General features: G+C 41.5%; 3 protein-coding genes across 4 annotated transcripts in view; all 3 read left to right on the top strand.

Annotated features, from left to right (window-relative positions):
• RFX4 (regulatory factor X4) overlaps positions 1-11,287 on the top strand; it is a 93,904-nt gene extending 82,617 nt beyond the window's left edge. For both annotated transcript variants that reach the window (XM_065845507.2, XM_065845497.2), the window contains exon 18: positions 9,715-11,287. In XM_065845507.2, the coding sequence (XP_065701579.1) occupies positions 9,715-9,987 (273 nt within the window). In that variant the 3' untranslated portion in view covers positions 9,988-11,287. The remainder of the gene's footprint in view (positions 1-9,714) is intronic.
• TMEM263 (transmembrane protein 263) overlaps positions 1-23,212 on the top strand; it is a 132,271-nt gene that overhangs the window by 31,846 nt on the left and 77,213 nt on the right. The window lies entirely within an intron of this gene.
• RIC8B (RIC8 guanine nucleotide exchange factor B) overlaps positions 15,987-23,212 on the top strand; it is a 36,580-nt gene continuing 29,354 nt past the window's right edge. Inside the window, exons 1-2 of the mRNA XM_065861264.2 lie at positions 15,987-16,125; positions 20,087-20,134. Of these exons, the coding sequence (XP_065717336.1) occupies positions 16,039-16,125; positions 20,087-20,134 (135 nt within the window). The 5' untranslated portion in view covers positions 15,987-16,038. The remainder of the gene's footprint in view (positions 16,126-20,086; positions 20,135-23,212) is intronic.

Raw genomic sequence — 23,212 nt, forward strand, 5'->3', positions numbered from 1 at the left:
TTACAAATTGAAACCTTACTTTCAAAAATAAACTAAAAGTCTTGTTTAACACGGAAGTCTGGTTTAATATGGAATTTGTTGACATCCTTTTTAAAGCTGAGTTTCTGTAAAATGCCTGCCCTTGTGGTAAGTCCTTTCTTAGATAGTTTTAACAAAAATTTAAGATGTCCCTAATTAGATGTTAGGGAACTACTCTTTTTTCTAGCAGACTGTTTTGGGGGAACTTGGTGCAAGGAGTATCAGTAGGACTCACAACATTGCAAAATCGAAGTACAGGAAGCCAAATTTGCAACAAATATATAATCAGCTGACACTATGCTGAAACTGGAGGAGATGCAAAGTGTATGGCTGTGATAATAAAATCAGTTGAGAAGAAGAGGCATTGACTGTAACTTTTCAAAAGAACTCTTTGTTATAATCCACACTCAGTCCAAATATAGAACTGGGGCTCAACTTTAGCTAATATTCTATCATGGTCTTTAGTGTAGTGTCTAGGGATTAACTCCTAAGAAAAAGAAATCTGTGTGACTGGTAAGTTATCCTCTACAAACATGAATTCAGGGAGAGACTTTGTCCTAGACAGAGGTCTGAGCCAAAACACATGATGTGTAATCAAGGTGGGTTTTAGGCAGCAACTATAAATTACTATTTTAGTCTTGAAGAATACCATGTCCAACCTCTTTCTGTGGAAGAGAGAAGCATACTCCTGGTTTTATCAGGTCCATTGTTTTGATGCTATTTTCCATCCCAGAGAAATGTTCCTGAAGATAAACAGAGAGGTGTGCTTGATTTTTTGTTGGTTTAGTAGAATTTTAACATGGATCCTTTTACAGATATGATTTACAGACCATCAACAAAAATTGAAATTGGAGCAAAGTAGATGAAGGGAATAACTTTTATTTGATGGAGGTGGGAAACTGCACAGCTGAGAAAGGGGAAGGGCCAGGAATGACCCTTCAAGTCAGGAGTGTCAAACTCATTTTCACCAGGGGCCACATCAGCCTCACAGTTGCCTTCAAAGGGTGAAATGTAATTTGATGAGTGTTCTAAATTTGACACCCCTACTTTAAGTTGCATTCGCCAACATGTAGCACGTCAATCCCAACCCAACAATACACTGACAGTTGCATTGCACTAATTTTAGGATGTCTACTGTGGTTTTGTCATTGGAATCCTTACAGTGGAGCTGTGCTGGGGAAGAAGTTATGCAGCTATAGTATTGTACTATGTACAACTCTTGAAAACCACAAGTGCAGGTCCAAAGCCAAGCCCATCTCACCCAACCAGTGGCAAGCTCATGTTAGTGAGAAGTTTCTGGATAATTTGAATCCACTGGTGTTAGAGGAAATGAGACAGTGGTAGTTGCTAAGGCTGATACCACTGAAGGACCGCATGTGACAGCTGCATGCTCATTCACACCCTGTCCTGTACAGACTGGTGAGAGACCTTTAAGTTATTTCTCATCTCTGAGGCAGTCTTGGAGCTTACCTTGGCTCACAGAGGAATGTGATAAGTGTCTTGTGACTTCAGGCTAAAAAAAAATTTGATAAGTAGTTCATATTTTCATAAAGATCGGTGCTTCTCAGATGGACAAGAAGCCAAAGAACAAAAAATGGAGGAGATGGCTTGTAAATCTGCTGAAGTAATATCTGCAGCTACTAAACAAGCATAAGCCTAAAACTGGTTCCTTCTGGCAATATAGGCTGAGTAACTCCCACTGATGGCTAAGAGCCTTTTTGTTGACAGGGACAGTCTGTTCAAACCTTGGTCTTAATCCGATTTTTTTTTTTCTTTCATCAGCATCTGTGAATAGTTCTCAGAACAGTTGCTTCCTTGTAACTCCAGGCCTGATTGCTCATTCCTTGACTTGGCTTCCTGGCCAGGAGCCTGGCACACAAATAAAGAAAAATGATCTACAGATTGACTTGTTACTACCTAATTCTCTGAGTTGTGGTGCAGAAGTGCATACAATCCTATGGTGCTACTCCATCATCATATAGCAAAGGACTCTGTAATGTATGTGCATAAATACATTTATACTGACACTATGTTTTGTCCATTCTTGGCCTCTGCAGTTTTAGGTACCAGATGCCAGGATAGAAAATAGGCAAAACTCTGTCCAAAAGCCTCTCAGTGTTCTTATCAGCCTATGTTGAGTTCAGCAGAGAGGTACCCGCTTCAAAGTTAACCCCTTCACCATGTCACTACCTAATCCACCTCCACAATGTACACTTGACTGGCTTTTGATCACTGCTTTTGTCTGCTAGTTTCACCCTGGCTGAACAGGCCTTGATCCTATCATAAATAATTCAATTCATATCATTCCACATCTTCCTTAAACACAAAGTCGTTCATGCTGCAGTCATTTTAATTTGTAGATCACAAGAATAACAGTTGGAGTAGGAAGACTCATTAGGAAAATGTACAACAGTATATATTTTTATATTTTAATATATCTGATAACATGTGTAAGTACTCTTAATGCATGGCTGTAGTGAATCATCCTGTAAGTCCATTTATCTAGGTCCAATCTCCAGCAAAGGCCAGAAAGGAATGTGTGGAGGAAATGTCTTAGAAATAGGATAAGTAGAGAGTGGTCCTTTCACCAGCATAGCCACACTGTCTTTGGCAAAGCTGACCTAGGGACATCCTGAGTAAGAAGCAGCAGCTGGACTGTTGTATTTTGGAGCAAACTACTCTCCGTTACCCCATCTTCCAGCTTTTTAGTTCTTTTAGCTTTTTTGTACTTACAGGCTTAGGGATGGATTGCATGAAACATATATTCTCATGTTAATTTTAAGTCTGTTTTAAGTCTCATAATTGCATTGGGTGCCCTATGTTTTTTGGGTGATGAAGAATGGGGAATATTCATTCCCTATTTATGTATTCTTGCCAGTCAAGACATTACAGGTCTGCATCATTCCTCTCACCTCCTTCCTGTCACGTCTTCTTCAGACTTAAGAAGTATCATCTGTTTAGTTTCTCTTGTGACAGATGCTCTATACACCGGATTTATCTGAGGACTGTATCTGCTCTGCAAGGCAGGAGTAGTCTCGGAAGTGTGTGAATGTCCTGTCCTCTCAGTGTGCGGAGCAGGGAACCTGCTGGAGCCGCAGCTCCGCTCCAGCCTTTCCGTGCAAACTTGATCTCACAGTAGGTAGGAGGGACTCAGCCAAGAATCTGCCAGGTCAGCCACTTAGATCTGGGAAGCCCTCCTAGACCCCATGCTGCACACAGCCTTATTTTACCTTTTCTTCCTTTGCATTTCCAAAATGGAGTAACCACCTACAAATGGTGCATCTCGGGTGGAGGTACTTAACAGAGAGCCACAGAAGTGGCATGGCAGTGCTTACCTTTTTGTTCCTTAAGATGCAGTTCCCACCATAAAGACAAGTTGGGTTTTTTTCTGCTGCTTTTAAGCTGTCTCCTGTTGCACTCAGGAGCATCGCCAGGGTCAGCTGTTCCTGAGCTGGGGTCCTCTCCTCAAGAGGCACTAATCAACTTCTGGGACTGGGGGAAGCACACTTATATCAGCAAGTGCTTGCGCAGCTGTTTTGTTGGTGGAAGATTCGGTTTATGATGAGCAGAGTTTACTTCCATGGTCTGACCAGAAAAAGTCAGTCTGGAAAATGTCATGGTAGTACAATATGCTATTACGCAGTAGATCGGGTCTGCACCTCTCAGAGGCACAGAGCACAGTATTGAGGCCACAGTTAAAGCAGCTTTAAGCAGTGTTTGTACTTTGACTCTCCTAAATTGCTTTGAGGACTGCAGTGATCTCATGGCTTCCCAGAGTTGCAACACCACTTGGTTTCTCTGTGCAATGTTGCATGCACAATTCTACCCACCTGTGTCTTCGCTTCCCTTCATGTGTTTCTACAGCAGGGTTTACATGGAGGCAGTACTGGAAGAAAGCAGTAACTGGTTCTTGTTACAGTGGGAGAGACAAAGAAAACCTTTCCCAGACACAGCCCATGCTTTAGTGTCCATTCACATTGTCCTGGCCCATCTCCTTCCCAAAGAAATAATGGGAGAAAAGTTCTTGTCCCCCCAGCACATATACAGTATAAGCTCGTGACTATACCAATGCTGTAAAGACAATATACCCTTCCCGACAACCACTCTGTCATCAAACACCTAGTAATGACAGAAATAAAAAAATACTGTCCAAACACCACCCATGCATCAAGAATCATTGCTCCTAACTGTATGGCTTCAGAATGAAATTAAGATTGTTAGAATGTAACTGAAGTAATTATGTTTTGAATGCAAAAGGAAACAGATGTCTTGACTTCTTTTTAAATAATTATGAATAGCATTTTCATAAGGCTTCAAATGTCACTCCCAAAAGTACCAAAATTACCTAGATTAGCTTGAAAGTTTCATCCAACCCGTTTGACAGACTAATATTCAAGAAGCTTCAGTTTGTGGAGAAGAGGATCAAGTTAAGGGTTGTAAGATGCAATGAACCAATAGTTTTGACTATGTAATTTTTTGAGATTTTTAAGCATATTTTTGTGACGTTAATTTATAGTCAGTTCTTCACAATTGCTATTATTTCTGGTATGAGTTATTTGCATGTCCTAAAGTAGTGGTTAACGTACAACATTAACTTATAGCATTCTGCAAAAGTGTGAGCTATTCCAATGTAAAGTTAGAGCCACATTCATAAGGAAAATATTTTGATGTTTGGACAGAGACACCTTTCACCTCCATGTATAATCATTCAATGAGTTGAGGATAAGAAAAAAGAGGTTATTCTCCATCCTCACACTACAGGAACTCAGTCTTCCCTTCGTGGAAGGACGTATTTAACGTATTTTCTAAAATAATACTAAAAAAAATGAATTAATTTTGCATTTTTGGCTAAGGCCTTAACAATAATCTGCTCAAAGTCTCCGAGCCTTAAAGGACTTCTTGTCTAGGTCTAATGGCAGCAGTAACAGCAAGTGTGAGTTAACCCAGAAAATGGTAATTTCCTGTCAAGAGCCCTCCAACAAACGTCGCTTTTATATCTGGCAAAGATCACTAGGCCCCAGTGTTTTGAGTTCAGCATGCTTAAGCACTCTTCATTAAACCGGATGTAGAGTGTGAAAGGTGATTCAGGCAGCATGGGCAGGCATCCGCCCAGATGGCTCCGCTTCGGACACTCCAACAAGGCTGAATAGATGCTTCATCGGGTGAGTTAATAGTCAGGCAGGGGCCAATGAGTACTTTAAAAATATTGTCTTTCAATAGTCTCTTCACTCTAGGGAAAAAGAAGTCACTGACTCATTTGCGATTAGCTGACCTACCATTACAAAACTTTCCGTCTTGCATTCAGTCATAACAGAATTTATTGTAAAATACTAGATATTTAGAGTCCATCTTATTTTCAAGCAATTATTCTTTTTACATTCATGACACATTCATAAACGCAGCTGCATCGGGTGCGCTTGATGAAAAGGAAAAGCAGCACACTGTACCCTGTCCCCTCGTGCACAGCCATTAGCTCTGCCTTCTTAGCAAACCTAGCATGGCCTCTTGAGAGCAGATCGGAGGAGGATTATCTCTCTTTTTCAGTGCATCTTGAAGTTCATTCTGGGAGCCAAGGTTTCATTCCCGCAACGGCACAGGTTTTGTGCTTCCAAACTACCTAAACAACATTATGTGCCTTCCCCACCTAATGCCATGTACAACCAGGAGACCCACCACAATATTCCTAGAGTTCATTTTGTTCATCTTGCTCATGGATGATAGTTTTGCAGTCTATGAATTATCAAGTAGCAAATAATCCCAGTCTTGTGAGGAGCGACTGAGGGAACTGGGGCTGTTTAGCCTGGAGAAAAGGAGGCTGAGGGAAGACCTCATTGCTGTCTACAACTACCTGAAAGGAGGTTGTAGCATGGAGGGTGTTGGTCTCTTCTCCCAAGTAGCAAGTGACAGGACAAGGGGAAATGGCCTCAAGTTACGCCAGGGGAGGTTCAGGTTGGATATTAGGAAAATATTCTTCATGGAGAGGGTTGAGAAGCAGTGGAATGGGCTGCCCAGGGAAGTAGTGGAGTCACTGTCCCTGGAGGTGTTTAAAAGGTGCATAGATGAGGTTCTTAGGAACATGGTTTAGTGCCAGAGCTAGGTTATGGTTGGACTTGATGATCTTGAGTGTCTCTTCCAACCAAAATGATTCTAGGATTCTAAACGGGCTTTCTCTTGGTGTTCGTAAGGGATGTGAAAGCAAGTCATTCCCATGCTATAATTCACAACCTCATTTTCCCAGCCTCAAAGGAAAACTGCACTGAGTCAGGATGGCAAGGGATTCTGTTGCAGTTAACAACAAAGTAGATCAGTTATCACATTGGGAAGAACACAAGAGATAATCATTGTTGTATTATGGCAAGAGTCTAGACTAACCTTGTAAGTATATTCTTTAATACAGGAATCTACAGTGGCTTTAGGTATAGATCAATAGTTAATAAAGGCAAATATCATGACAATTGGTATTAAGTAAAACACTACTGGAGACAAAGAAGAATGTTTCTATCCTAGCCCACATCTTGCAGGTGCACAGGTGACGTATAGAAATCATAAACTTAAAAATGTATTCGTTTTGTGATGTGTTTTTTTTTTCGGATGATCCAGCCTGGTCCTGACTCTGACCATCTCAAAGCATTTTGTATGCAGTCATTTGTGGGATATTTGGGATCAGCCAGGAAAAACAACTTACGGATTTGACAGCTATGGAAAAGGGATTTTTATTTAACTCAAGCCAACCTCACTAATGAATTATATCATGTAGCAAGAGGAAGAAAAGAGACATCTTCTGAGGACTGCTCATCTTCTGTCTTAAATATTTATCTTGAGGTTTGATAAATTCTTCTGGTGGCTGTAGACAGAGCAGAGATAACTCACTTTGATTAGATGCCTGGCTTTTTGATAACTAAAGTTAAGTGAAATGAATCCAACACTGAATCTATAGCAAATCAAAAGACAACTTGTTTCCTCTGTATTCACTATGGCAAGAGCTTTGTTCATTAAGATGCCCAGGCAAAGGCAGTCAGCAGGCACCACCACGAATATGACTTTTGTGTATTGCCAGTGCAGACCAGGAAAGCAGCATCTTAAATTTATTAACTAGTCTCTCAAACATTAAGAATATGAAAATTGTTCAACCTTTTCTGGAACCTCTTATATTTACTTAGAATACTCAGGTTGGATGTCTTTTGACAGAGTGTCGTGTCCTTAACTGAGTTAAAGAAGAGAACCATGATCCTAAATTCAAATAACCTTGTTTAAAACTTCAAAGCTTGACTTTAATTGTTGTTGGGCACTGGCAGCTCTTATCTTCAGCAAAAGCCTCTGGAAAGTCAACAAGTCTGAAAACTTGATTCTTCTGCAAAGGAATATAAGGCTTTCCGTGATCAGTGCCTAAAAGCCTTTCCCTGGGAAGCTGGAAATTTAGTTGGTCTTATATGGACTTGTTGCCACTGTCACCAATACAGCTTATTCTGATAGTCATATTAGCAATACCAGTTGAAGTGTTGATGATCCAGTGTGGTGCTGCCATTTACCAGCCTGTTTCAGCAGTTGATTGCACATGTAAATCCAGTCTCTGTGGTAGATGAGAAGTATATGCTAAATAATGCATCATACAGCATTGATGTCTTCCCTCTCATTTAGTAACTGGCCTGTCTCCCCAGGACAGGGTGGAATATACTATATCACCAAGTACAGTATTGTCATGGTTTAACCCCAGCTGGCAACTAAACACCACACAGCTGCTCGCTCACTCCTCCTGTGGTGGGATGGGGGCGAGAATCAGAAGAGTGAAAGTGAAAAAAACTCACAGGTTGAGATAAAGACACTTTAATAGGTAAAACAAAAGCAGTGCACACCAGCAAATCAAAAGAAGGAATTCATTCACCGCTTCCCATGGGCAGGCAGGTGTTCAGCCATCCCCAGGAAAGCTGGGCTCCATTGCATGTAATGGTTACTTGGGGACACAAATGCCATCACTCCGAATGTACCCCCCATTCCTTCTTCTTCCCCCAGCTTTAAATGCTGAGCCTGATGTCATATGGTACAGAATATCCTTGTGGACAGTTGGGGTCAGCTGTCCCCCTTCCCAGCTTTCTGTGCACCCCCAGCCCACTCGCTGGCAGGGCAGGGTAAGAAGCAAAAAAGGCTCTGTGTGAGCACTGCTCACAGTAACTGAAACATCCCTGTGTTATCAACACTGATTTCAGCACGAATCCAAAAGATAGTACTGTACTGGCTACCATGGAGAACATTAACTCTACCCCAGCCAAAACCAGCACAATATGTTGGTCAAAAATAGTCTCCTCTTTCCCCTCTTTAATTAGGAGTGGCCCGTGTGTGGCTTTTGAGCTGCCTGAGGTTTGTGAACTGTTCAAATACATTTGCCAAGGCAACACTGCCCTCCTGGCTCTGGTCTAAAGGGACCGAGCAGAAACTCCTCATGGAAACATCGCTGTAATTGCCTTGGGAACCTGCTTATGCAGCTGAATAACCCCAGCCCCATCCAGCATTGGAGTAATGTAATGAGACCCTTTGGGAGTCACTGCCAGCTCCCTCCTGCAAACACCTACACCAGCTCTTCTCTCCATGACCCTCCAAAATATGGAGAAGAGGTTTTACAGTCCTCAGCCATATGAAGTTTTGCCACGCAGCTTTCAATGTTTGTGAGCATCAGAAGAGGTGACAGTCCTACTTTGGTGACAGCTTTCTAGTTAAGGAAATACCACAGTGTCAAACAACTCAAGATCATAATATTTTAAATTATGACACTTCTTGTAGAAAAGGTGTGAAGGTGTACAATATAGAAGCTCTGAAGATACATGGCTGGTCAAGGGGAACAGGGATCTTAACCATCTCTGCAATGCAGATGGCTAACAGGATGGGAAAACAAGAAGAGCCATTTCTTAGGCACAGCACACAGTTGATCTGCTCCTGTAAGACAGGCAATAAGATCAACATGTTCTGAGCAAACACTCATGAGCACAGTTCACTTTCTGTTGCCGGGCAGCCTGTGGCTATAGAGAGCAAAAGATGTTCTCTATTTTCCTGCCTGTCTTGTCCTCAGTACATCTTCTCCTTAGTGGGAGGCATTTGTCAAACTACTTTAATTTCTAGTTTCCAACTGTCACTGTGAACAGCTGGGGAATAGAGAGATTCTTCTGCCTGCCTCTTTTCATAAGTTCTCCAATTAGCTGTTTGTTCTGAGGCCAGACCATACTATTTTTCTGCAGAAACTGGCAGGATGGCTTGTGAACATTTAAAAGGGAAAACACCTTTCTGGTAATAAAGATAATTTCGCTTTCCTCCCTCAAAACTCAGTTGAGTAAGCAGGAGTCAGGACATTTTAGACAATTTTTTTACTGAATAGCGAATTTCCAGGTAAAAACTGTGAGAAAAAGATTAGATGAATTCAATTTATTTTTCTGCTCCCAAAGATATCCACCAGTATCTAGCTCTTTGATAAATAAATATTTAAATGCAGTGACTACTTTGCAAGACTTTTCCTGACACTTTAGTTTGAATGCAGGCACTAGTTATCTGGTTTTCCAGTTTCAATATGTTACTTACTTGTTGGAGCACTGCTAATTCACATGGCTTTGGTTTTGTTAAACAGGGAACTGTGATACCACCAGCCCATATTTTAAATTTAAGTATGTGGTAGATAATGCTTTCATTTGTTTGTCTTTGTTTTTATTGCAGTACCCTTTCAACAGCCCAACGTCAAGAATGGAGCCCTGTTTGATGAGCAACACTCCGAGGCTGCACCCCACACCAGTGACTCCTCGCTGGCCGGAGGTCCCGGCCGCGAACTCCTGCTACACGAGCCCACCCATGCACTCCACACGATACGGGAATTCTGGTGACATATACACCCCCTTGACTACACGCAGAAATTCTGAATATGAGCACATGCAACACTTTCCTGGTTTTGCCTACATCAATGGGGAAGCCACTACAGGTTGGGCTAAATGAAAATGACTGGTATCAGCTAAGCCCATATACTTAAAAGACTGATAAAAACTTCATGTTATGTGGTACTTTTCATGGACATTCTTCAAGGGAGGTGAAGATGGAAAAAGATTCTGGGCAGATAAATATAGTTCATAATATGGGCGGATTGCAGACCAGTATGACTAAATGTTCCTGTAGCTGAAAAATATTTTTGTGCCATTCTAGACCACTTTTGGGGCCAGTCTGTGCCCTTTTTAATCCTGGCATATGGGCTAACCCTGGGCAACATCAGTTTGAGTGAGCCGTTTTCACCCCCCCCCGATCTGATTGACAAATATTGATGAGTCTTACAAAAGAAAGTACTGGAATGGAACCTATTTATAATTTGAATTAAAGACAAGAAATTCACTCTCAGCAAAACTCTGTCATCTGTTCTTCTTTTAAGCAATTAATGCATTCCTTAAAAACCATTCTGCCAAGTCATTACTATTTCATGTCAATTCCTCTATCTGGCTCCTTAAAAGACTGCTGTAGTAGGTTTCAGTTTACACCTAACTTTGTATATTGATGCACCTTTCTGTTGATCCAGTAAGTTTGATCTTTACAAAAGAGAAGAAAAGACATGTAGCATTGAATTATACACTGCCTTAAGTTGACTATTGTTCTTATTGTATATGTATTTGTGTTAAGTTTGCACAATCTGGAAAAATCTAACTTCTCTGGTCAGTAATGACAAGGTTAAGAAGGGACTTGAGGACTGGGAAGATTTTGGATTCAGAGCCACATATGTTAAATATGATGATATGAAGCAATTATGTAAAGAAAATGGCAATGCAAACATGATTATTCATTTAATTACCTATTGACAGGTATGAAACTGTTTTCTCAATTCCTTCACGTGGTGATAATGCTATATACTTCTACAAAAGCAAAATTCAAAGCTGTGCCTTTGAACTTACTCTGTACTGTGTGTGTGTGTGGAAAAATGTATTGTATTTTGGGGAGAATTTTTCTTAGACATTTTCTGTCAGATTTGTAGCTATTTGTGAGTTTTTGTTAGATTTTATTAACATAGCTTTTTTTGTCTGTATTATAAAATGCACCAAGCAATTATGGTGGACCTATTACCCTATGGGTAAGAAATAAATAAATGGAAATATGACATCAGGCATTTTAGTAATTGTTTTGTAAATAAAATCTTTGATAGCACCCAGTGTGATGATAACCATGTTTATGCCTAAAATGGACCTAAGTGTTATTTGTACAGTTGTGCAAGATATATGAGGGATTTTCACACTCAAATAAAGTTCTTGAAATTAAACAGATGCCATTTAAATTTACTTAAATACAGAAACTTCTACAAGCTGCAAACCTTCAAAAAATCCCCAATGTGACCATATATGTTTTTATCCAATGAAGGACTTGAGAACGTATATAACTCACAGCAAAGGAGTAGTCCTGCACCTGTGCTTGCAGCTACAAACTGCATGAGGCTCAAAGCTACAACTGGACAGAGGAGTCTCTATCACCTGGTTTAAGCCCCGCCGCTGCTGTTACTCACCCAAGCCTGTGTACTCGCTGAGGCAGGTAAGATGTGCCGTCTTCTTTACAGCATCTTGTTACAAAAGTGTTGCCACTGGAATACTGGAAATGGAAAAGTCATTTTTCCTTAGGTAAGTAAATTAAGCAGTAAAATTCTCAGATTTTGTATATTTAACTACTGGGTAAACTGGTGAGAAGCTGAGGTCTAAAGTAACTAGAGGAATGTGCTGGACATCTGCAAGGACTGAGGGAGGAAGGATGTTCCAGGTCAGGTTTGGCAAGAGTTGAGGTTTGTCAATATTCTCTTTAAATATTCATGGGATTTTCAGAAGCACATCAGGAGCCTATCTCCACCTTCAGGTACCTGATGAAAATCTTGTTTCCTGGATTAGTGTCATAGACCTTTTGAAATTTTACCCTTTTCAGCTGGTGTTATTACCCAATATACTTCTACTCTTCACTTTTATTAAGGACAGGGGAGATAAGGCTTAGGTTAACACACCTATTTTGTTCTTATTAAAGTTGTCTTCAGGCAAAATTGTCTACATATGAAGAAAGTAAGTCATGTGAAGAAATTTTTTTAGTTGGCAGTCTTTAGCAACTGGAGTTTTGATGAGTTTGAGACCAAAGTCCTGCTTGGCATTTTGTTATTGAAGATGTTTAAATCAAAGCATTGATTCTGGCTTATTAAATATCAACAAGCACAGAAATATCTGCCTCATCAAGACTGTGAGAAATTTGTATGTGAAAGGTAGTGTCAGCAGAATAGAAAAGTCCACTTTCTCTTCCCCAATGGATTTCAAATCTTTGCATTGCACCACATTGGCCTAGAGTCCACTGTGATCCTGTTCACTCACAAGAACATTGATTAATCTCCAGTTACCTGATGGGAGACTGTTCCAGGAAGAGGATGGATATTGAACACAGTGTCAGTGCCAGAAATATTCAGAATAAAGAACTTCTGAGTGGAGAACAGCAAAACTGTGCAACTGTGCATGAGGTGCTGGGAGAGGGAATTTTAACCAAGAGAAGCACCACAAAGCTGCTCGTAACAAAGAGCCACAGAACATCGTCAGTCAGATGGGGCTTTGAAAGCCTTTTACAAAAGAACCTCCACAGTTGTTTGTGGGTTTTTTTAATTGATTTAGACACTTGAGTTGATGCCACAGGAGTCTGAACATGCACTTCTAACTACATTTGAACAGTTTCCTGATGAGGGCTTTGAAATTTAAACTGGATATTCATATATATAGATTACCACACACAGCTCTACAGAGACCACCACCACCATCTGCATCAGAAGTGCTGTAAGAGAAAGCAGGTCCCTTCCTTGACCATCACAGGCCAGAATCCACCAAATTAATATAAACCACCACAGCTTTCAGGTGGCAGGGGTATATACCAGGCTGTGAAGTACAGCGGCCCATGAGAGGATGAAAACCTCTGGGTAGAACAGCTGGTTAGGGGCAGGAATCTCTTAAATCATCCTAGTACAAATTGCCAAAGCTCCTGAGTCAGAGCCTGCAGCCTGTTCATTACGCCTTTCCCTTGACCACGGCAACTGAAACTGCTGTTTCTTGCCTAGCCACATATTTATGTGTATGTAAAGTAAATATGTGACTACATAAATCTTTCTAGAGAGGCTTTAATACCACATGCCAAACAATTCAATCTCATTTTCACTTACTCTTGTTTTTTCTTTTTAGTTTTCTTTTTCCTTTTCCTTTTTCCCTTTCTGTCTTTCTACCTTCTTCTCACAACAAATAAACTTTTTATTAAAAGTGTGGTCTTTCTCACAGGCTAAAACATATATCAAAAGATAAATACATGTAATTTATACAATATCATATATTGTAATATTGTATATTATAGCATAACTAACTTCACATATGTAATACTTTTAAACAGATATATACATGCATCCAAACGTGTGTATGTATGCATATAAAAATCCATTACAATTCTCAAGATTTTTCATTACCAGGTAGAAAAAAGACTCAGCAGGGGAAGAACAGTGAGAACTCCATTCACTAGCATGAATCCTGTTTTTGTCAGGCTACCTCTTGCTGCTAAGGTCACTACCCTTTGACAAAAATGGCCTCTGACCTCCCCAGCCCCACAATTCTGTTGTGACTGACCCTGAAACCCATGAAATTCAGGGGCAGACATTGCTTTGGAAGGTTTAGATAAAGCTGACTAACATGGGAAGGGCTCATGGTATGCACCCATCTGAAAAGGTCTGGCAGTTCTTTGGTAGAGGATGCAATTTATTCTGTCCCTCTCTTTCATTGGAATCCTAATCCTTCATATGCTACCTAAAGTGGAAACTAAAATGCACTGATGATGAATAACAATGTGCCTTTAAAGGGCAGTAACAGTTTTATAGTCTTTAATTTTTAGGCTTTTTAATTAAAAAAGAAAAGTAATTGTCGACGTAAAAGAAAAATGCGTATTATGCTGTGCTGTGAAGTAAAACTAAGCAGGCTTATGGTTTATGATAGAATTGTAAAACAAACAAACAAAGGATTACTTTTACTGGGTTTCTCTCAAAAGCTGTGTTAGTATAGACAAGGACCTGACTGAGAAGAAATTGTTATGCACATCGGGCTGGATTTTATTACTCCTTGCCATTCTATGACTGTGTTGTTTTGGTTTTGTAACTCTGCTCAACCCACTGCGGCAAGAAACCCCCTAACCAGAAAATTCAGAGCCTAGTTTGGGTCTGCGTCGTAAACACACACAAGAGCTCTTTGGGGCCACCATCCATCTGCAGATGGAACCTCCCTGTCCCTGTGGTATTTCCCACCATGGTGCCAGTCATTTCTGAGATGACAGGTTTATTTTCATGACCACTGAGGACCTCTTAAATTGCTGCTGAAGGAATAAAAGCTTCCAGGAGAGACCAACTGCAACTCCCTCTGAAGTTTTATTACTGTGCGGGTTTTTTTGTTAATTTTGATATATCATTTTCTGCTACCTGGACAGTGAATTTTGATTGTAGGGCACCCTTAGTATGAAAATGTTATGTTCTCAGTGTAGTTCAAGCTTATGGTCCTGCAGAGCACTTTGGATACGTGGCTCACCTTTGCTCTGTGGCCACAGGCTCCACCGGTGCAGCCCACCCTCCCCTTCTGTTACCTCCCCCACAAAACGTGGCATCTCTGGTCCACATCGCCCTGGTTGCTCACATGCACATCCACACCCTCCAAACTGACCCCTCTGTGAAAGGATATGCGGGCAGTTTTGGGAACGCAGCCATGATGCACCTCACAGATGGAGTTTTTGCCTCCAAACGGAAATGGGGAATTTTCATGTACCCACATGACTCTGATGGATTAGACTTGAGAAAAAGGGGTTTGTTTTGCTGCCACACATTACGGCAACACCTAAAGAGGAGGGCGTGTGCCAGGGTATGCTTTGTGCCGCTGAGCACACACAGAATCACAGAATCACAGGATGTTAGGGACTGGAAGGGACCTCGAAAGGTCATCTAGTTCAATCCCCCTGCCGAAGCAGGAACACCTAGATGAGGTTACACAGGAATGTGTCCAGGCGGGTTTTGAATGTCTCTCAAGTAGGAGACTCCACAATCTCCCTGGGCAGCCTGTTCCAGTGTTCTGTCACCCTCACCATGAAGTTTCTTCTCACATTTAAGTGGAACCTCCTGTGTTTCAGTTTGCACCCATTACCCCTTGTCCTATCATTGGTTGTCACCGAGAAGAGCCTGGCTCCATCCTCATGATACTCACCCTTTATATATTTATAAACATTAATGAGGTCACCCCTCAGTCTCCTCCAAGCTAAAGATACTGAACTCCCTCAGCCTTTCCTCATAAGGGAGATGCTCCACTCCCTTAATCATCTTCATCGCCCTGCGCTGGACTCTCTCCAGCAGTTCCCTGTCCTTCTTGAACTGAGGGGCCTAGAACTGGACACAATATTCCAGGTGTGGTCTCACCAGGGCAGAGTAGAGGGGAAGGAGAACCTCTCTCGTTCTACTGACCACCCCCCTTCTAATACACCCCAGGATGTCATTGGCCTTCCTGGCCACAAGGGCACAGTGCTGGCTCATGGTCATCCTGCTGTCCACCAGGACCCCCAGCAACCTTAGGGTACTCAGGACTCGAACCCTATCCTCATCCCTCTTGCCGACCTTCTCGCCCGCCGCGGGTCTTGGCCGCCCCAAAAGGACTACAGCACCCATCGTGCCCCGGCGGCACTTAAAACCTCGCAGATCCCACCGCCCACCGCGGCTCCGCGGCGCTTGGCATGCCGGGAGGGGTAGTCCTCTCGCCGCATTCTCGTTGCCAGATGGGACTGGGCTGGGAGGACGGCCAATAGGAGAGCTGAAGGGTGCACGCGACCGCTCCATCCAGCCAATAGCGCGCAAGCGCTGCCTCCCAGTCCGTGCGGTTTCCAAGGGGAGCGTCGCACGACGTCACGTCGCGTCAGGGGGGTGCGGGGTGGGAGGTCAGGGCGCGGCGGGGCGGCGGCTGCTGCCGGCGGAGCGGGGCCGGTCGGGCGGCGGGCATGGAGCTGGGCGCGGTGCTGGAGGCCGTGGAGGGGCGCACTGGCCCCGAGGCGGTGGAACGGGTCCTGACGCGGTACAACGAAGAGGTAACGGGCTGTTTGGGTAGGGCGGGCGTCCTCCCTCTCCCCGTGAGGGGCAAGCCGGCCCTTCCGCCCCCGCTCCCCACACCCGGCGGTGTCACCGCCCCGCCCTCGGCAGCACCGGGCCGCGGGGGCCCGTCCCTGCTCCCCCGGGCTCGGCTTTGTGGAGGGCCCCCCGGTATAGCCTGGCCCGCTTCCCTGTGCGCTCTCTGCCCGCAGGCGGTGTGTGCGGGAATGGATAGAGCAGGGGTGTCAAACTCATTGTCACCGAGGGCCACATCAGCCTCGTAGTTGCCCTCAAAGGGCAAAATTTCTTTAAAACACTGCAAGTAAAAACATGTTTGTAATTGAGGGCAATCATTCTATTTCATTTATGCAAGATTAATATTGCAAATAAAATAATTTCTCTGATATTTACATAACTACATATTTTAAGTATAAAATGCCAGTAAGTCAGAAATAGACTTTCAAGATCCTCATAGATCTTGACTTTCATAGCTATATGGGTTTTTTTTATATCAAAGAATACATACAGATCTTACTCATGGAAGTTAACTAAGTCAGTAGCGTAGGACATAGAGTAACAAAAATCCATGCATTCCACAACATGTTATGTAACCTACTGGGGAAAATGCAAATGTATTGGAAATCCTTAAACAACTTAAATCTGATTTTCAGCTACTTACATCAACAGCTGTATCTTCATCATCTGAATCTTGCAAGCCAAGAGCTGCTTTTTATAGTTTCTTTCATTAGCCAATGCCTGTTCTGTTTCATCACATTTAAAACCTTTGCCAGAGAATCCACTGCTTTTTTTTAATCAGCTTTCCGTCTTGAAAACAAAATCATATATTTTCATAATTTAGATTTGGCCCTTTGAGGGCAACTACGAGGCTGATGTGGTCCCTGGTGACAATGAGTTTGACACTCCTGGCCCAGAGGAAAGCCGGCTCTCACAGCAGCACAGACCCAGCATACTGCACGTACATCAAGCCCGTTGCCAGGCTTGCCACCCCGCACCTTCTGTATTGCCTCTGCTTTACCTGCCTGAGTGGGTCGCCAGGCTGCAAAAAGAGCCATCTTGGAGTGTCAGTTGGCCTCAAAAGCCTTTTTAACCCATGTATACCTCTGGGAAGAGGCAAGGCACAGTAACACTGAGGTCTCTTGGATAATAATGTTAGGTGCCTGCTCACCTGCCCAAGGTGCTGCCCTTTGGGGTCAGCCAAGGCCAGCGGGTGTGTGGGAGAGGGGGATTTGCACCCACTGCTTTGGCAGGGACCGCGTCAATGCATGGAGGAGAAGCCCTGCAGTGGGAGGCGTAAAATGAACTGCCAAGCCTCGCTTTCTGTGGTTCTGGCCAAGAAAAGGCAGAAGAAGCAACAGCTAAAAGCAGGGTTACAACAGGTTGAGCTTTGAATGCTGATGGTTATTAAAGAGTACCTTGTGGCTGCTGCCGTTACAGTGTGATATGTTGATGCGAAGTCAAGAAATGGAGGGATTTCCTGGTAATGTTGGGAAGCAGAAACTAGAGTGAAGCTAGATGCTAGGTGTTTTTTTCTTTTTTCCCCTTCTCTGATAGGAACATTTTGAAACCTAGATTTCAGTAGAGCAGTGTGATCCGCTTCGAAAGATCACATCTCAACCCATCAGGTGTCTGTCTTTTTTGTAGATACTTCTGTGCCTGGCACACAAGTCCCTAAAGCTGATATTGACTATGGATGTAATATCTGGCTCTGGATGTAACTTAAATGCAGTTGTGTTGAGCTAACTATCTGCTGAAATTTAGAAATCTGTTACAGGAACAAACATTCAGGTTTTTGGTTCGAGTTTCTTAGCTCTGTGATTAGGGGAAAAGCCAAATTAATGTGGATTGGCATACAGTTATTCTTCAGCCTCCAATGGATGGCTTGAAGTTTGCTATCTTAGCTGCAGTATGTTTTAAGTGTAACAATGGCAATGACAGAGTTGAGCTTCTGGAAGAAGCTTGAGCAACAGTCTTAATGCAGGTTGCCTTTGTGCACATGGAATTAAAATATAGGGATTGCTGCGGCTGCAGGACACTTTTTCTGAAGGACTGGTAGATATAGAGTTTGTTTAGGCACATCTAACTGCTTTAACTCGCTGACCTCTAAGGTACAGAGGAAGGATTCTGATCTCCTGTCTTTACTCCTGGCAATGACCCTTTGTTAACTGTGTTCCATCAAAAAGTGTACACAAACATCTTTTCTTAAATTTGCAGTACTAGATTTTATGCCTTCTCAGCAGCTTCCCCAGATAATTATGTAGGGTTAAGTTGAATTCTCAAGGATAGTTGAATTCTCAAGCTGATCTGGTTTCTGTTCGACATTTCAAGTCTTTGAATGAAGTATTGGAGTTATGTGTGTAGCTAAATGCTTCTTTTGAAGTGGCATGGGAATCTTAATATTGTTTCAAAATGACATTTCTCTTATTGTGTTTCTTGTTAAGAAGTTTGTTTAATGTTTCCTACATCTCTTTTTCCGTGCAATGTGTTACTAACTCAGATATGTTACCTGTTGGCCAACAAAGACTGGGATGAGTACTCCAGGTTCCTTATCTTTACCCTTACCTCTTCTGGGCTTTAGGTTTTCTTAGTTTTCTTTCCAAATAATGAATTAAATGTGCTTTAATTGAAAAGAGAGGATGGATTAAGTGTAGTTCTAAAGATGCAGATGGCTATAGAAAAACTATGAGAGAAATTAATAGGTCTGTTCTTGCCCCTCTATGTTGTCCCGTTTGCAATGATTATTCCAAATCTCTGCTTCTCCAGCGCTTAGAGTACTTGCTGTCAGTACATTTCCAAGTTTCAAAAGAGTTCTTGTGCAAATGCAAAGATTACCATCTCATGTTTAATTGCTAATCAGTTAATATTCACCTGCCTTTGGCTGGCATTTGCTGAACTTGTCGTTCAACCGTGTTAATTGGGGAGCCATGTAAGAGAAAGGAATTATTTTCCTGCCATCCTCAAGGATCTGACATTGGTAACCCTTGATGGTAGGGTCCGTGTCCAAGGCCTTTCTGTGTAGGTCTGAGCTTGTGTCATGAAATGTAAGAGGCCTGCAAATGTGCTGTGGAGGGTTACTTTTGGTTTTCAGTAATTTGCATGATGTAGCAAATAGTGTATTAGAAATAATAGAAACTGAGACTTTTATTTTTTTAAAAGCTATTCATCATGCTTAATCATTTAGCTTGGAAATTTTAAAATATCATTAAAATAACTCTCTGGTATTATTGGTGTTTTCTTTGACTGGCAGAATAAACTCTGTGTCATTTGAGTAATATTTCACTAATAACATACCTCAGGAGACTAACATAGAACTAGATTCAATTACTCTTTGAAGTGTTTAACAGGAAGTAAGTACTTGTTGTTAGACCATGTCTATCTTGTGTTTAACTGTTCCAGAGAAACAAATACCTTGTTAATGTGTTTTGGAAACTGCCACACTACAGAAACCGGCAGTCTTTGTAGTAAGGCTTATTTGATTTATACTACATGTTTTCTGGGCAAGATTATACTATGGTTGTTCTTTTGGGACACTTTAAAGTGCAGTTAAAAGCTCATAAACAGGAACTGCTCAGGGAAGAGTCTAAGTAATAAGATATCTTAATATATCAATATAATAATAACAACACAAAGCTGTAAGTAATGTTTTTCACCCTGTAAAGTGCCACGTGTGAGGCTGTTAACTCAGGTCAGAAGCACAGGCCCCAGGCCAAGGTTTGCTCGACAGCAGTGGTGAAGTAATGGTGAAATCCTTAGTTGGAACCACTTAATGAAGCTCTTGCTGTTGGGTAGAATGGAAAAGGACATGAGTGGACATGGTTATGGCCTCGTTATCGGAGACTGGTTTGAACCAGACTCCTGAAGTTCTATAACAGTTTTGCAGGTATTACATACTTGGCAGCTGTTGTTCATGTAACAAATGCAAGCTCTTCTCTTTTTTCACAGAATCAGGCCATTTTCAGATTTGATCCAGCAGATGAAGACAAAAGAAAGGTAAGTAAAATAGACTATAGAGCTGCATAACTGCTCTCGTTCAAAGCATAGCAAAGGAAAAGCAGTCTCGTAACTGAGCTGCCATTGTGAAAAGGTGCAATTAGTGGTTAGAAAGTTCTGTTTACAGTTTTGTTTCTATAGTGCAAGAGACCTGACAGCTACCCATTTGCCTCTTTTCTGAAGAAGAAAAATCTTCCTAACAAAAAGCCCTGTCTTTAATAAAAGTAGTAACAGAAAAGCCTATAAATTATTTTGTTGGGTGTAGATTCAGGGTGGGAGAATAAAGATAGTATTTTCTTCTGGATCTGAGATGATAAACATTTTGCAATACATTTTTGCATGTTTTCTCCTCTCAGCAGGCAACAATTTCTTGTCTGTGTTAGACACTTAGAGAATATTAGAGGTTAAGATGAAGGCATAAGTGCAGAAGAAAACTATGGAGCTGTAAGGGAGAAAAACCTACAGAAGCCTATTAGCTGTAATCAGCAGAATGTGTACTGTGCATGTCAGGTTCCAAAGATGGGAAATGTTTGTGTGTTATAGCATGGAGCTGTACAGGTGAGTCAGGGATTAACAGGTCCCTTGAGATCCATCTACAGACCCACATTTAAAGCTTGGGCTGCCTTTGATTTTTATTCCCCGCCCCTGGCTCCCCCTGTTATTTTTATGGCATAATATGTGATGACAAGACCCTTCTTTTCTTTTCTCTAATTAGTTTTTGGGCTGATTTGCATATTTATTCAGGAAATGTTCCTTAGTGAATGAGGCTGCATGTTTCCTCTATTTCTGAAATAAACTCAAAGCTTTAAATCAGAATTACAACATTCCTGTAGGGATAGCCTGTCTCATATTGGACACAAATCAAATCATTCAATGATTTTGTGCAAAATGTAAATATTTTCAGTTCTGAAGTCTTTTTCTGGTAGAAATCGGTGGGAAAAGTCTGTCTGTCCTTTGCATTTACAAAACCCTCAGTCATGTGTAAGGTAATCTTAAGTGACAATTGTTTATTACACAGATGACTTGAAGACCTCTTAGCTTGACTTCACTCTTGTATGCGAGTATGCAGTTCACAAAAGTGAGAGTTATGTAAAATGCATCATATATTTTGCTGTTGTCTCTTGTAAATCAAAATAAAGTAAAATAAAACCAGGAATGTGGCCTAGAAGCCTTCATCAATCTTCCTGTAGAACAGGTTTGTTTCACAGTCCTGGGAGCTCTCTGAAAACACCTTTCCGTGCTTTGCTTATTATATCTAACAGAACAGTTTTTACAGACTTCAAGAGGCTTTTCACCTCCCCCACCACTGATATCTGTAGCTTTCTTGATTGCAATTTAGATATGTATTAATTGCAGAGTTATAATAGGCTTTTTATGACAAATACCTGTATTATAGGATATGTGAATGTCAATCTGTATTTAGAGCTGTAGTTGAGCAATAGCCAGTATGTCAAACACTTAAGTGTGTTTGATAACTTTGTAAGCTGAGTGGTTTAGAGGTGTACATACAGTTGAATAATGCTTTATTCAATGTTTTAAGCCTGTTGCTGTAGTTAGTTGTGGCTTCTGTCTTGCTAAGAAGTGTTCTGAAAGTACTTGGTAGAATTGTTGCCTAACTGTTTATGTTCTTGACACATTTTCTGCGCAAATTGTTTTTCTTTCTGTGACATTTAAGTTAAAGCTGAACAAAGCTCATCAAGGAGTGTTAAGAACAGTAAGCAGATTTAACAAGTCTTTTATAAAAAACCCTCTTTTTTAAAAAATGCATTTTCATAGCAGTACTTCCTTACTGGAAAAGATGTTAATCATATGTGATCAGAGTCACTTTTATAAAGGCAGCTTTTGTGTGCACATACTTGACAATCAAAAGCTGTGGAGTTATTTTTGTTCCCGAATCTGCCCTCATGGTTCTCTGGAAACTAGGTAAGAAAAATACACATCTGAACAGATGCCGCTGAAAGCTTCTACAGTTCTAAAGCTTCAAAAGACCCACATACAATTATTAAATATTTGGCTTTATCTATGGCTTTGCTCAAAGCTGATGTTCAGTAATGTGGTGACAGGACTATGTGTGTCCTTTTTAATCCATATATATTTCCTCAATATCCTTAGCGCCTGTAAAATGTTCAGCATTCTCCTTTTATCCTTCAGTTAAGGTAAAAATAAAAATGCTTTCAATTGAAAAGTAAAATGGTACCATGCTCTTGCTAAGAGCAAACTACTGAAATTGTCACCAAAATTAATGGGAGTTGCTTGAATACCTTATGATGTAGCCTCTTGCTAATACAGAAACAAGTTCCACTTTTTTTATTTAGTAATACCAAAATACACGTGAGTTGACAGTATGTGCCATTGTACTGCTATTAGCTTAGAATGATTGCAGTGAAAGAGAGTTCAGAGGGTCACAATCTGTAATGAAGTCATGTAGTAGATTTGAAGTTCAGATATGGGGGCAAATACAGAGGGACTTGCAGATTTTGTCTTTGGTTTCTGGGGCTATTGGAAACTTGCCATGTAACCTGAAGACTGCAATAATGCTTCTTACCAGGCTCTTGCTGCATATTGGATTTGCTCATGCCTAGGAATAAATTTTCTTTTAGTTATTTACTCCAGCAAGCCTCACCGATTTTGTTGGCAGTCATTCATGTCCATGCAGAAGTGCAAGTAAAAGATCAAGTGTAGCAATGCAAGTCTTCACAGTTTCAGCCATGACCTTAGCATTAGAGCAAGGCCGTGTCTAGAGTGTAATTGTATTGTAATGCAGGTGTAATTGAACTTTAGACTTCTCTAGGCTGGGTGGTGTTAGGGAGAGGACAAGCTGTATGCTGTATTTGTCTCAACCAGCCAAGAAATCCTTGGCAGTGTTTTACTGGAAAAGGTTGAGTCTTCAGAACTGCAAAGCTTCACAACAGCATGGCATGGTTGACACAAACAGTTGGTTCTTTAGGTCCATGCTGAAATCAGCTCCAGCAAATGAACATCTGGTGACTTGACTGGGCAGTCACCTTTGTGAGGGGGGTCAGGCGTTGTCCTTCACCCTTGATGTGGCACAGCAGGCACTTCAGTTCAAGCCTCGCA

This window comes from Patagioenas fasciata, chromosome 1 (genome assembly GCF_037038585.1).
Source record: "Patagioenas fasciata isolate bPatFas1 chromosome 1, bPatFas1.hap1, whole genome shotgun sequence".
Classification (NCBI taxonomy): Eukaryota; Metazoa; Chordata; class Aves; order Columbiformes; family Columbidae; genus Patagioenas; species Patagioenas fasciata.